Below are 15,895 nucleotides of genomic sequence, written 5' to 3'. Positions count from 1 at the left end.
CAGAAATATTCTCCACCAGATGTTACAGTGTCTAAAGTTACACCAAAAGACCTCGTCTTTGGGCTGAGGTTAAATATTGCTATAAAGGTTTACCTATTTAAACTAATTTCAGGTACTGGTTATTTCTTAAAAGGGATCACATAGGCATTGGGAGCAGGAAGAATCAGTTCAACAGAGAAGGGAAACACACACGCTCTTTATACTTTTCCACAAAGATTTTTCTAGGAAAGCCACATTTTCTGTAATACTACGCATTAACATGGGGAGCCTACCCTGATTTTGCAAAACTCACCATGTCTTTTGAGTTCCAAGAGGAATACAAATCATAAACTTATAAAATCTTTATTAAAAAATATATTTTCTTTTTCATAAATATTTACAGGGAAATTTACTCAAACCTTTGAAATAACAGAGACTATCACAAAAATGTTTAACAGAGAACAACAATTTTGTAAATGTATTTCCTGAAAGAAACAACTAATGTTCCTTAGAAAAAATATAGGATACTTAACTACCAAGATTTTAACAAAATATTTTTTATAGAAGTGGGTTATAATCTTTACCACAGAGTCACCAAATCTGCACCTAATCAAGAGAGTCAATTAAATAAACCAGCTCTCATTCACCTTCTCCATCAGAAGACATCCATTTAACATAGTGTTTCTCTTTATATACAATAGCAGCCTCTGCTGGAGAAAGAAAAGTATGCTTTCTATTACAAAGTATTAGCTTAAACCTATTTTGAACTGGAAGAACTCAGATTCTTTTCATTTCTTGCTTAAAAAAGCTAAAATAATTTTCAAGGTCTTAAAGATGTACGAGCCTTATCAAGTATATCTTTTCTGATTTTGGGGTAAGTTGGATGTGCTTCGAGAACCTGCAAAAACACACACACAAACAAAAAAACAAAATAAAACAAAAGCATAAGAACTTGTAATTCATTATCAAGAACTGCCGAGTCACAAAACTTATTAGAAACAGCATTACAGTTGAGATTTCATTATATTAATACTACAAATTTAACAACACTTTTTAAAGGTGATATCTGAGATACGTGTGACATGATGACTCATTTCTATTAACAGCAATTAAATGAAAAAGGTAGAATATAATACTACATGTGGAAAATACAACAAATATAATTATTTCCTTAATAGATCAGTTACAGAAAACAATTATGTATCGATGATTTAAGATACTTTAAATAATTTAGCTATTTATGCATGATATTTAATAAACCCTTAGTTATTTTTACCCAGGAGCACACATCAGATTTACCTGGAATGATTTTGAAACATACAAATTTCCAGGTCTACTGAGTCTAGGAGTAGGGGAAATTCATTAAAACAAACAAACAAACAAACAAAAAACCCTCCATAAATGATTCTAATGTATAACCTTACATTAATGTACAACCTTAACCTTAATGTGAAATGCTGCCTTACGCAGAGACTCAGTAATCAATAGCAATCGCTGGGGCCAAGTATTTACTATAATGATGCTCACACAGCTATCCGGGATAAGGCACATTACATAATTCTCTGCTAAGGAGCTTTTCTTGGAGCTCCCAACAATGTTTAGTAAAATGCCTTATATGGAATATCAATGTGACAATGTACATAAAGAAACTGCAAATTCTAAAACTGCAACTTAAATATTTGTCATTTTAACAAGGGATCATTTAGTCAGGAATCAATTCCAGAAGTGTAATTGAATGACTTCTAAATGACAAAAATACCTCTTCAATTTATAAATCTGAATCCTCTAATAACCAGAGACTTAGACACATACATAAGAACTTCTATTCAGAACAGTGATGTGGAGAATCTATAATAATCCTGAGATATCTTCTGACTTAAGGATTAAGTTTTATTTAACATGCTTCTCTAGCCTCTTTCTTTAAATTGACGTAAACATTTTATTATTTGAGCCCAATTAAAAACATGTTTTTTCAATTTAAGTAAACTTTATTTTCTAAACTTTGAAAACTGGCAGTATCTCCCAGATATATGTGATGAGTCATTTAACCAAAATATGACATCTTCTATCTCTATTCATGTACATCTTGACATTAATTAAAAGTAGGAAATAGTGCATCTGAAAAATTTTAAGAAATCTAAATTTAAGTTTTACCTGGTGACATACGTCAATTGCATCCACAAATCTTTTTGCTTTTAAGTAATTAAATGCCAGTTTGTATCCTGTAAAGAGAAAAAAACCAACGATGATATAGTACTATTTATAGAGCATACTGTTAATATTACCTTTTTTGGCCTCCTCCTTTGTTTGCTTACTCTAATATTAGAGAACTCTTAGTGGAGGCTGGTGACTGTACTATGATAGAAATGATAAGATAATAGAAGGTGGAGTGACATAAAAGGAGAACAGGTAGGAAAGAAAATGGAGTTGTAACAAAGGACCACAGTTGGGTTAGAAGATGGCCGGCCATCCCACAAATGCGGTTTTGCAACTTACTAGAAAAGTCCCATTTGTTTCAGATTATGGTAAAAACTCATCATAGGGCAGTAAATGATAACACAGCTATTCATTTATACAGTACAGATTTACTTAACACGTCAGGCAAACTGGTTCCTTCAGTCACGAGGTTTACACTCCATTAGGAAAGAAAGTACCTTATTTAAGTAATTATGTAAGTACGTGAATAATTTCAAAACTGAGATAAATGCTGTGATATAAAGGTACAGGCCAAGAGCACTGTAATAAGAAACCTGGTTGGGGAGGGGGTGGGAGTCAGGCAAGGTCTGAAATCTGAAGGAAGAGGCATAAGGTAGACCAAGGGGGTGGGAAGCAAGAACACTGTTAGGCAAAAACTGCACACGGAAAGGCCAATGGTAGAGGGAGACATAGCAACCAAATGGACCTGGAGTGCACGAGCGGAGCGCAGAGCAGGGGGGAGAGCGGCTCAGAAGACACTGGGTTAGTCGTTAGATAGCCACATCAGCGATGAGTAACAAGCACCACAGTTGCTGATAGTGAAATGTCACATTTCAAATACTGACAATTTAGAGGAAAGTTTTAAGACATTCTTAACTGACTGTTGTTCTGTAACAATGCCATAATAGTAAGCAAACTAAGGAAAAGGACAAAAAAAGTGGACTCAATAAAAAAGATATAACACAATGTAAAATAATATGTAACTAATAAATTAAATATCTTGCTTTACCATTTAGAAATATGAAAAAGGGAAATCTGAATGTTGCTCTTAGGCCTTAATCAAAGTACCAAAGCAAGTTTTTAGAATTTCAGAACAATGTTTTAAAAGAATTGCTGGCTAATGCAATCATACGGTAGCAAAAAGGAAAAAGAATTATCTAAAATTCATTGCATTCGATACACACACACACACGCACACACACAAATGAGAAATGTCCAAGATGAAAAAAATAAGTGTCAGAGAGGTAAACTTGGTATCATTGGAAAATAATTATAAAACAGATTAATAAATAGAGTTTATTAGAGACCTGGACTCAAGTCATAGGTTTCTTTCAGTCTTAGTGTCACCTCAGAAGAGTTATCTGAAAACAAGCCTTCTGTACTTCAAATTAGTTGATTTGAAATAGTTAAGAATTGCTAATGATGTGTTTGCAAACATGTGAAGTAAATTGAATTTAATGTTGAATACTTTCAAGCATTCACCTAATAAAGCCACTGTTAAGCATTGAAAAAAAAAAAAGGAACATTTAAAAGGACATTTAAAAAGGAAAACAACATAAGATGTCATGCCAAACATGGAAACTAGAGCCAAAAAACCTAGACCTAACTTTTGGTTTCTGGCTTCCTGACTAGCTTTGAGACCTTAGACAAGTCACCTGAGCTGTCAATCTCAAGTTTCCTCATCCAAAAATGGAAGGATAACTCTGCTCTTAGTGTAAGTTTAAAGATCAAATGAAATACTTGTTGTGAAATGCTTTTAAAAATTTGAGTACCACGCAAATATTAGCATTTTTTTTCTGTGTAAACACTAAATTAGAAGCACAAAGTTTTCATATTGAAAGAAACCTGATAGAATCATTTCCTTCAAAAAACTTTAGAGAGGAAATGAAGAGCTAGAAATGGCAAAGAACACGTGTACCGCAGCTGCATGATACCTGTCAGGCTTCTAAGAATTCAACTCTTTGTAATCAGGAAAAAAAACGGGGGAGAGAGAGAGTGCACTCGTGAACACGAACAATGTGAACAGCCTAGTGACTGTCACGTAACCTGGGAATGACTGAAGGGAGAAACATGACTGTGTTCTCCTCTCAGTGGATCTCAGTTCCTGGTACCTTTCACAGTTACAGTACTCACGCCTGAATCCTATGAAAAGAACACAACCATGATTTGAAGGATTTCCTGACAAGTGAAAAAGTGAAATAAATGCATCATTAACTTGGCCAGGCAGGCTGGGGGTACTGGATGCAATGATAATCTTAAGGAAGAAACTGTGAGAATTAATTTAGAGCCTCAGAGAAATGCCAACTAAGGAGAAGTCAGAGGAACTGAAAAAATCACCTATAAAACACAAAGATAACACAGTGAAGGAACTACTGACTTGAAATCTCTTTATTTGCTGGTCTTCCAAGGAACAGAGTATTTAAATAACTGAGCTTCTAACTGTATTCCTTCTGGGGAAAAAAGCACCAAAATTAAATATATTTTAAGGATTTTAAGGAATGTTCATTTTACAAGCTGATTTTATTCTGTAAGACGCACAATACCTGAGAAGGAAGCGTTAGTTCCTGGGCTCTATACAAGTCTAGTAAAATAACAGACCTCAGAAAAATACAAGGTAGGGGAAGTCCTGAACTGACAGCAGTAAGTCTAAAGATGACCAATCTGACTGCATATTAAATCTGAGTCATCACTGTGCCACGGCTGCTAAAAAGACAGATGCCATCTTAGGTTGAACTATCAACTACTAAATGTCTAATTTAAAAACATAGCTTCATTATACATACAATTCGTTCTTAAATCATACTTAAGAACTTGTCTATTTCTGGCACAACAGGTCAAGAGGGACATGGACAAATAAAATTGCCTTTTCGAAACCCATTTGGCCATGGAACCTCATCTCCTCACGCTCAACTCTCTGTTTTTAAAGAAATAACTATTAATATCTCAGCCAGTATTCCAAAGCAAAGTTTGGGAAATACTATTTGAGAGTTTCCAGGAGACAGCAAGGAGGGTGAAAGACTTGAAAGCAAGAATGGACAAGCACCTGAGGATGGTTTGGAGAGAAACTGAGGAGAGACAATGACAGAGTTTGCAATTAGAGGGCCATTATGCATAAGGGCGGAAGGACTCTGTGGGTTGCTCCAGAGAGCAGACAGGGCAGTGTCAACGAAGCCTATTTCAGTGCAACACAAAGAAAGAGAGGCCTGGGGAGGAGCTCCCTCACACTGTGGGAGACAGGAGTCACTAAGTATATTCCAGATGCTGCCCATCTGTTACAGATACTGGAGACTAGCCTTCCTCAAACCAATGGGCTACCACTGGAACCAAATGACGTTTATAGATGCTCAAGAGAAAAAAAAAAGCTCCGTAGTCAAATTACTGTGGGAAACATGTCCCCTCTGTGATATCCATCACAGTATATATTAGAGTTTAGAGGCTTTGAGAAGTTCTGCAGTAAAGAAACCAGGAGGACTTGATTTGATGCAATGTCTTCCCACTTCCTTCACAATGGAACACCTTCCCCCCACAGCATCACCATTCTAGAATTAGAGGGTGAAGGGAAAGAAAGGGCAGAATTAGATCGGATGTCCTTTAAGGCGACTGAGGTGGAGTTTGAATCTCAGGAAACTACACCTAATAACTTAGTAGCTAATAATCTATTATAAATATAAAATTTATTTTTCAGATGGTCCGACAAAGGATGTTGGCTCTTAATGTGTATTTTGTCCTTAAAGAGAAAAAACAAATGCATTTAAATGAAGATTTACATATAAAACCCACGTTTCCTGTGAAAACCTAGTGTCTAAATTTTAAACTCACCTACTGCTGGATTTGTCTGATTGCCATGTTTCCATGCCATCTCATAGTTTAAGGCAGCATCTGTATATGCTTGCTCTTTTTCCATAATATATCCCATATATTCATAAGCTTTGCAGCAAGACTGAAGAAAAATGCAAGATGTATCAACAGATTATACTTGATATCACTAAGATTTTATGGAGTGCTTATGACTATAGAGGTCAACCATATCAACTCATTTAAATGGCACATAAAACAGTGGTTTTCAACCTTGGCTACGCAATCCAATCATCTATGGGACTTAAAAAAAGATTCTGATGCTGAGCCCCTATCTCAAACCTACAGAATCAGGATTTTTGGGTGAGAGGGAAGGAGATGTTTTATACATATACATGTACACTTTTTATTACAAATAATTCTAACACATATAGAAATTACAGTATGATGGACCCCCTGAACCCATGTCTTCAACAATGAACTCCTGACTGATACTGTTTCACTACTCCATACACTTGTCCTTCTGTATTATCAGATAAAAAACCCTCAGATACTACATCATTTCATCCATAAATATTTTAGTATGCCTTTCTAAAAATAAGGACTTTCTTTCAACATAACCACAAATTATCATACCTAAAATGTAACAACTCCTTGATATCACCAAATATCCAGTCACTATTCAAATTTCAAATAGTCTTAACATACTTTTTTGTTTGCATGTTAGGATGAGGATTCAAATAAGGGCCACACACTGTGACTGGTTGAAATGTCCCTAAACTTCCTTTTGATCTATAAGTCTCCTCTCTGTCTCTTTCCTTGCAATTAAATATAGAAGAAACAAGAATGTTCATCCTAGAGTTTCTCACAGCCCAGATTTAGGTGAGTGCATCCTTATAGTGGTTATATAATATATTCCTATGTCATTGATATTTCCTGGAAATTGTATTAGATCTAGAGGTTTGTATCTGATTTTGACTTAAGGGGAAAGAGGTGAAACTACTTACTTCATAGATCAGTGCTCAACCGAGCCACACTGCTCCGTATGAAAAAACAAAAATGCACAATGCTGTATACATGTTTTTAGGTATTTTTTAATTGCTATTTTTTCCCAGAGTGTTAATTTTAAAAAATAGAAAAGTAGGTGTATTAAAATTCACTGCGTTATTTTAAGTTTGAATATTTTTTCTCTTTATCATAATTTTACTTTCCTTATTTTAATGCAAGAAGATACATCGCTAATATTTTCATGAAAACTATTAACCATTAAAAAATACAAACATGGATCAGGGCACACATTTTCCCTTTTTGCTTCAGGCTTCAATATAGCTCAGCACAGCACTGTAAGATCCTACCTGTTTTACCTTTTGATACTTTGTTAAAAAAATATTGCATTAAATGTCACTCATCCTGATCACTACATTGGACTGAGTGTTTATGTTCCCCCAAATTCATATGTTGAAATCCTAGCATCCAGTGTGATGGTATTAGGAGGTGAGGCTTTGGGGAGGTGAACAGGTCATTTGGGTGGAGCCCTCCTGAATGGGATTAGTGACCTTATAAAAGGGACCCCAGAGAGCCCCCTTGCCCTCTTTTTCTGCCATGTGAGGACACAGTGAGAACTCATTAGTCTGCAACCAGGAAGAGGGTTATCACTACAACCCAGCCATGCTGGCACCCTAATCTTAGACTTCCAGCCTCTAGAACTGTGAGAAATATTGATAAATTTCTGGTGTTTATAAGCCACCCAGTCTATGGTACTTTGTTATAGCAGCATCAGTTAACTAAGATAATCACTAAGATTTAAAAAATATATATATATTTATTTATTTATTTGGCTGCGCCGGGTCTTAGTTGCAGCACGTGGGATCTTCGTTGCTGGTGCGGGATATTCGTTGTGGCATGTGGGATCTTTTTAGTTGTGGCATGCGGGATCCTGTTTTTTTTAGTTGCAGCATGTGAACTCTGAGTAGCAGCATGTGGGATCTAGTTCCCTGACCAGGGAGCACCAGGGAGTACTGGGAGCACGGAGCCTTAGCCATTGGACCACCAGGGAAGTCCCGATAATTACTGAGATTTTAAGTGCTCCTTTAAATTTCGGACCTGGAGTGAGTGTTTCACCTGTGTCACCCCACTCTGACCCTCTCATAGATGGTGTGTTCTTCCATCACGTGACACATAATGTCTTGTGATGTTATACCCATTCATTAGTTCATCATGGTTGGAAAATAGTGACATTCTATCATTCTTTCTTCATTTATTAGCTGGAAAACATCTATATTGAGAAACACCTCCTTTTCCACTATTTTGTTTCCCAGCAGTATTGTTCATACAGAAAAGGCAGGATAGATGCTTAATTCTTTCCCTTTATTTGCCAGCTTTAGAAATAAGTCAGTTTATTAGCATATTTCAGTGGTGACCAATTAGGGTTGTTTGTTTTTTGGATCTTTGTAAACTCATGGACTTAGACATATTTGGTGTGTTCCAACTCAATGCAGTTATTACTGATATCTAAAGTGTCTCAACTTTGGCTAGTGGGAGTGTCCTCAAGTTGGCTCTTGAGTCCCTGACATGACTCCAATTATCACTGATAGCTTCCTTGCCATCTGGTATGACAAGATGGTCTAGTGTCATCTTGCACATTTCCCGCCCCAGATCTGGATGATCTCCATTTTTTAATTATATAATTCAAAGTTTCTAAGCTCTGGTTCCTGAATTTCATGCTTCCAATATTGTCATGCCTCAGCAGTAGGGCTGACGCCTCTAAAGCAACCGTCATGTTCAATCATGCAATGTATTGCTGTCTGCATTCTGGCAAATTGAAATTCTATCTGCACTGAAACCTTAATTCCCATGAAATCTTGTTTAATCCTAGATTAGGCATGTAAGGGTTAGTTATTTGGCAGTTTAGATTTTTCAGAGCCTATTAATAAGTATTCTGTTTTTTAAGGCCAATGTAACTTAAATTACATGTATAATTACATAAATTGATAAATGGCTTGATATTTTAGGTTTTTAAAGTCCCCAAGAAAATAACTTAATAGTATTAGACGATCATGACTCCTCTTTGAAAAACAAATGATCTATTTTGTAATCTAACTGGCTCAAAGGGAATAAAACATAGATTTGCTGTGATTAAGATTTTGAAGTAACTGATAAGACTCTATAAAGATAAATATCCTCAAGTTTCTAAGTTGAGCACAATTATTTCTCAATAAATAGTAACAAATTCTTAACTTAAAACATGTTATAAAAAGACATCCTTTTCTGGGCAATTAAATACCAAAATGCACTGTTAGTAAAGAGCCTTAAATTCTAAGGACTTGAAGATTTTCAGTTTTCTACCTAAGATACACACTTTTCTACCTAAGATACGGACTTTTCATTAAACAAATCAAATTAAATGCTTAAAACACTTTTCCCTACAAAATATATTACGCAGAGTGGATTCTAATAATGAGGAAACAACACGCAGCTGCAGTCAGTTCATCAGGAGTATTTAACAGGAGGGACAGACGTGTGCAATTAATGCTCTTCTGCAACTTTCATTAGCTCTGGGATGAGATGGATAATCACAGGCAAACGCCTGACATTCCAAAACACTTTCTGTAAGTAGGGCAAACCACAGCTGAAACTTGAAACTGCAATCTCTCTTTCTTTATTTTCAAAGGCAAATGGCTTCTTTTTTATTACTAATATTTATTTCCTGATTGTGGTAAAAACAAACATTTAATTCTCTAAAAACACACAGAAATCCCTAGAAATGGACCAACACTCTATAAAAACCTATATAGAGGGCTTCCCTGGTGGCACAGTGGTTGAGAGTCCGCCTGCCGATGCAGGGGACACGGGTTCGTGCCCCGGTCTGGGAAGATCCCACATGCCAAGAGCGGCTGGGCCCGTGAGCCATGGCCGCTGAGCCTGCGCTCCGCAACGGGAGAGGCCACAACAGTGAGAGGCCCACGTACCGCGCAAAAAAAAAAAAAAAAAAAAAAAAAAAAAAAAGCCTATATAGAAAGCTTATACAACAAAGGCTACCAATTATTTTTCACTCCTCAGTCACCTACCCTATTATGACGCAGGCACCTTTTTAACAGCTCTTCTGCCATGTCGTACTTTGCTGATTGAATATAAATGTCAGCAAGCAGCAGCCAACTTCTCTCAAAGTCCTCAGCATCAATAGGATTCCAGTTCATTTTTGCAATCCTTTTCAGCTGGTTTCGGGCTCGTGGAGTTTGTTTCAAGATCATATAAGCTGTTGCCATTCCCAAAAGTGCTGGAATATGATCCTTCTATAAGGAAACAAGAGTTGAGACCCCCAGATACACAAACATAAATGTGCCATGTTTAAAAGAAAAACACATGGAAAGTAGCAAGTGCTACATAATATAAGGACCGGCCTGTGGATTCTATTGCTGGCTTCACTTAAATACTGCGATATGGTCATTATGTAACACATCCAGTAACCTCAGGCTACCAGGAGGAACCATCTGGTCCAGGTAGTTCAGTAAGAATGCAGGTGCGGTAACCACGCAATTCCAGACAATTAGGAAAACTTCTTCAGTGAGACTGACTGGTTGTTTTGGTTTTGTACAGAAACAGAAAAAATAAAATTCTATCTCATTGTAGTCCTAATTGAACATTTATGTTTCAGATTCCGCATTCTGGCTCCTTAGTTCTTTCACCTATAAAACAGGACTTAACAGAATGATTTACCTGCAAATGATATTCCTTATCTATACTGACTTCTATCGCTCTTTTCCTCCTCCCTTTTCATTTTATTCAGAAGCCTCTTTGCCCAATAAAGTTTGGTCAATGAAATGTTATAAATAAGGCATGCAATTAATTAATCATTTGGAAACTATATGAAATAAACTCATGCCTTAAAATATGCTTTTAGATTTGGAGTCTGCAGCTCCTTGATAGTAGCTACAAAAGATGATATTCTTTTAGACAGAGCTCAGAGTCAGAAAATGTCACTCTGCGAAACCAACAAGCTATTAAGAATTGGTATAAAATGGAGACCATTAGCGGTCTATCCAGAAAACTAACATACCTAAGCAGTTATGTGTATGAATCTGATAAAGATAAAGTGCTTCTCAAATTTCAGCAGAGGGATCGTGATGCGTTTATAAAGAGAAAGACTTCCATTTAAAATACAAATAAAAGATGAGAAACTGTGATGTAGAAATTATAATATCATGACTATAATAAAGGTGCACTGTAAGATAGCAAATTTCAGTAACTAATAACAAACAGAAGGAGAGCAGAGTGTTAAAAAGTTCGACGTCCAACACTGATCATGGTTGGAAGTCAGAAATAACCCTGGAATGGAGAAGGGCAATTCACTAGAGTCTGATGAACATGGTTTGTAGGAATATAAAACTTCCTTGGGTCTAATTTTATGTCTATCAATAAACTCCCAATATGTAATTTGTTCTCCTGATTAAGGAATGGCAGAAAGTTTGTTATTTGAACGCCAAATACAACCAATTTGGTAGTAGATTTTGAAGACGTGTGGGATATTATTAATTATTGAACAGTATCCCCCATCCCAGGAGGGCTAGGGAGGAAAGAAAATACAGACCTACTATGCATTTGTCAGCCAGATCCTAGGACAGCCCAAGAAGAGAAGGGTCCTGGAAAAATGTCCAGACCTATTCACATACTAAAAATATCCCACACTATACCTTTAAAAATAAACTCTCTGATTTAAAAATCACACACTTTTGAGTTTGATTAGAATGAATCAATTCCTCACAGCTTGAAATCACTCCTGAGTGAACTGAAGAATGCTTTCTAAAACTGCAGACTTGCATTCTAGCCCCTGCACTAGGCCCATGATGCCTTTTCTGGTGCAGACATCCTAAGATGTTCAGCCAGCTTTTCTCTGTCACTCTGAACTGCAACAACTTTACATCACAAAAGACAATACAGCTCCATTATAAACAGTGTACCTTTATGGTTCAAGGTGAGGGGAAGAAAGGAAGGGGAAACACTTTAGCTTGGGTTTAATGCTTCTTCCACTGGTTCCTCCCATGTCTTCCTGTCATTTTTCAATCAATGTGAAGGCCACATAGTGCTGTGAATCTACCCTATGCTTCGATGCCTCCCTGCCTTTGTTCACATTTTTCCCTTAACTTAGAATGCACTTCCTCCAACTCTGCCTGTGAAAATGCAATTTACCCTGGTTCTTCTTAAATCATACCTTCTTCCATGGAAGGGGTCTCTCAGCTCTCCTTATACTATCTCCTACAGCAGGGATCCCCCAACCTTTCTGGCACCAGGGACCAGTTTCGTGGAAGTCAATTTTTCCACGGGCGGGGGGCAGGCGGGGGGATGGTTCAGGAAGTAACGCGAGCCACGGGGAGCAGCAGATGAAGCTTCGCTCGCTTGCCCGCTGCTCCCCTCCTGCTGGCTGGTCCGGTTCCTAACAGGCCCGGGACGGTCCGCGGCCTGGGGGTTGGGAGCCCCTGTCCTACAGCACTGTTATTTGCAACTTTAGGACAGAATGTAACAGATTTTGCTTTGCATTACACTCAGTATCTGTGTCTCATCTTCCCTAGACTACGAGAAACTTGAAGAAAGGGTCTATGTGTGGTTTATCTTTGTGATTCCGACTATGCTCAGCACCCACTGGTTACTTAATGAATAGTCATTATATTTAATATATGCAGCCTACGAGTTAAAAGGGAAAAATGCAAGATAAAATTCACTTACTAAACTTCAATTCATACATCAGTCTTTGGACAGTATGGCCAGTAAACAGATTTGAGGACCGTATATTACTAATCACATATGTAAGAATGATAAGAAAAATAAGGTAGTCTCAGCAAAACAAAGAACTGGCACAGTCTCTCTAGGAAACAGCTGTGATGTCACTTACTGCTTTTAGTGTTCTCTCTCAAACCTCACAGTTTAAACTCTCCTTACATGACAGAATGTTACTTCCCAACATTAGGGAGCTATGACACCTTACTTGCAATGGTGCTTTACCATGTTTTACAGATGTTCTTAGACTTACAGGACAGCCCTATTTCTGGTTCTGTCAGCTGCTGTCATCCATCTGCTGCTGCAGTCAATTCAACTGAGCACTGCTTCAGTGTCAGCAGAGGGGCTCTGCTTGAGGATGGAACTGGGCCGCTGCTGCCTTGCTGTTTTGTCCCCAGGGCGGCTTACAGTGGTGGTTAAGTGCCACCTTGGATACTTGCACCCCAACAACAACAGGAGTTGCAGGTTTTCCAAAGCCCTCCAGGGTCCTGGGAGGCAGGGGGGAGGGGTCACTGTAGGAGGTTTTGGTCATTTACTGCTGCTGCTGTGACCTCTGAACCACAAGAAAACACAGCAAAATTCTGTACATCCTGTGAGAGGCCCCACATGAGTCTCCCACGGCTTACAACGCCAGTGAGTAGAAGAACGTGAAATCCCAAGTGCATGCTTAGAACTAGCTACTACCAACTGTTGATGGGATGGGTACCTAGAATTCCTTCCTTAATAACAAGTAATTGGAGAAATACAGCACTGTGTGAGGGAAGGAGAAATAAAAGGCCCAGAGGGTGAGAAGGGCAGTGGATCTGAATGGGCTGAAAAGAGGAGAAAGCCTTTGATCTAATAGTAATAAAATAATTTATTATTATTTAATATTTATTCTTATTATCACAGGGGGTGATTTCAGTGTCACTAAAGAACAACATCATTATCTGCATGACTGAATTATAAGTTGTCACTACTGATCTCACTTAGCTCTAGAGCTGGAAAAATTTAAAGTTCACATAAGTGAAAAGGTGAGATATCAAGGCAGCCAGGTGTTTGTTTTCACTTAGTAAGTTAACCTAGGCTACACTTAACAACACAGGATAAAGCCATTCCCTTGAGAACTAATTTATGCCCTCTTGCAGAATTTCCCTTCTCTAGAACTCACTGTTCTAATAGAGATAAACATAACAACACGTCAACATGTAACAATGTCTCCTCTGAAAACAAAGGTACATGATGTAAAATCATACCAAACTATATTTCTAATTTTTAATAATAGTAAATAATGAAGTCAATCTTCAGAAAACAAATAACTAATTAAAGTACATATTTCAACACCACCAAGGAAAGCTAACATGAAGTTGAAAAAGAAAATCTACTAACCTCTGATGTTGCTATTTCAGTGAAGGTATTCAACGCCTGCTCGACATTAGATTTCTGTTTGGTAGCCATTAGGCAACAGTTTTCCATTATGCGAAGCTGCACGTGACCCTGAACAGTCTGAGGTTTTAGTTCCTTAAGGAGCTTTTCTGCTGTTCTCACTGCTAACTGCACAGACTCTTGCTTCTCAGTTGAATTACTGTATACAATACAAAATAAATCTGTCTATCACTCATTAAGTAAAATTCATTGAGATTAGGGTACACTGGTTTCTATTTTTCTCACCAATTTAAAAGTAATCCTACTGAAGAATGTCACTCATTCTCTTCTAATACAAAGTAAAGCACAGTTACAGTTTTAAAAACAAAACTAACATAGCTTCAATAAAACACCATTAAACATTTATTCACTTTAGACTGAAAACAAAAATTGGATACCGTCCACCTGTGGTAAATGTGTTCATTTTAGCTAATATAAAACTAGAATTCAGGGTAAGTAGAATTATACAATTATCAAATAGCATACCTACTCAGAAAACGAAAGAAAGAAGGGAGACTATAAAATACTGTAAATCAACTATATACTTCAGTTAAAAAATAATTTAAAAAAAGGAGGGAGCAGAAAGTAACTAACTTTGTTAAAGCACTTCCTACGTGCCAAGCACTGTGTTATTTCATTCAGTGTATGCTGAATCCATTTTACATATGAGAAAACCAAGGCTCCAACAGATAAAGTAATTTGCCAAAGATCACATAGCTAATAGATTTGAATCTAAGTTTGCCAGACATATAAAGTATATTAATGTTCCTCACCCAGTTACCTATTAGGTTCTCAGAAAAGAAATTCTTTACTTGTCAAGAGGTTATAAATTTTAAGTGCAATAATTTGAATGTGTAATAGCAATTTTCTTATATACATAACCACACCCAGATATAATGTATAAATAAATCAATTAATGAAAGGAAATTAAATTCTTAAAGCCTAATCACTAAAGCTATTGATCTTCTTCTCAGGCTTTTACCTTCTCTAAAACATTTTACACTGTTGGTAATCTTCTTTCAAGCTCCCCTCCTTTTGTTTCTTCTGTAAGATTACAGTTTTCCTTCTCTTTTCACCAGTCATTGCCCTATCCTTACCTCCCTTCCTCCAATCTCCTTAAATGTCAGCACACCCCAAATTTAGTTCTCAGACTTCCGTCACTACATTCTACTCGAAAAGAGGCCATTCATGGGGTTCCAACTACCCACTCTGAGCACCTATCCCCCAAATCTGTATCTCAAGCTGTGACCTCCCTTCTGAGTTCTATATTCCAAATTTGGTGTTTTCAACCCATTGCTGAAGATTTCCATGGGGACAGCCTACTATAGTTGCAAAACAGAATGTTTCCTTAACCTTTCTAAAACAAACAAAAATTAAAAATGCCTCTCCCCCGCTCTAAATCTTTCAATGGTCTCTGTAATCCAAGCCTTCAGGACTGCCACTGAAACCTCTCAGCAGTCAGGTTTTCATTTCTCCCACTCCTCTATGCAGCTTCCCCTGACTGCTCTGCACTGTGTGTTCTATGAATTCCTGCAACACTTAATAACAATTTAACTCACTTCTGTTTTGTTGCAAGATTGAATGGCTTCAGACACTGTCTTGCCGACCAGGTAAATTGCATGCATGCTCCTGGGGGCAGAAATGACCTCTCCTACTCCCCTTACACCCTTATACACTCCCCACTCTGCCTTCCCTGACCCTGAGGAGAGGGCGAGCAACAAGTGCAGCCTGACAGAAGTATAACCACTTA

The 15,895-nt window shown here is 37.3% G+C and overlaps 1 protein-coding gene across 1 annotated transcript in view; it reads right to left on the bottom strand.

The window, feature by feature from the left end:
- Window positions 1–323: 323 nt before the first annotated feature.
- Window positions 324–15,895, bottom strand: part of TTC21B (tetratricopeptide repeat domain 21B) — an 86,227-nt gene continuing 70,655 nt past the window's right edge. The window contains exons 25-29 of the mRNA XM_029225002.1: window positions 14,110–14,305; window positions 10,038–10,262; window positions 5,995–6,115; window positions 2,134–2,201; window positions 324–877 (exon numbers count right to left, since the gene is read on the bottom strand). Coding sequence (XP_029080835.1) covers window positions 800–877; window positions 2,134–2,201; window positions 5,995–6,115; window positions 10,038–10,262; window positions 14,110–14,305 — 688 coding nt within the window. The 3' untranslated portion in view covers window positions 324–799. The remainder of the gene's footprint in view (window positions 878–2,133; window positions 2,202–5,994; window positions 6,116–10,037; window positions 10,263–14,109; window positions 14,306–15,895) is intronic.

This window comes from Monodon monoceros, unplaced genomic scaffold, assembly GCF_005190385.1.
Source record: "Monodon monoceros isolate NGI ecotype Baffin Bay Population unplaced genomic scaffold, NGI_Narwhal_1 Super_Scaffold_16, whole genome shotgun sequence".
Classification (NCBI taxonomy): domain Eukaryota; kingdom Metazoa; phylum Chordata; class Mammalia; order Artiodactyla; family Monodontidae; genus Monodon; species Monodon monoceros.
The sequence above is the reverse complement of the archived record's forward strand: the minus strand, read 5'-3'. Positions and strand labels throughout refer to the sequence as shown.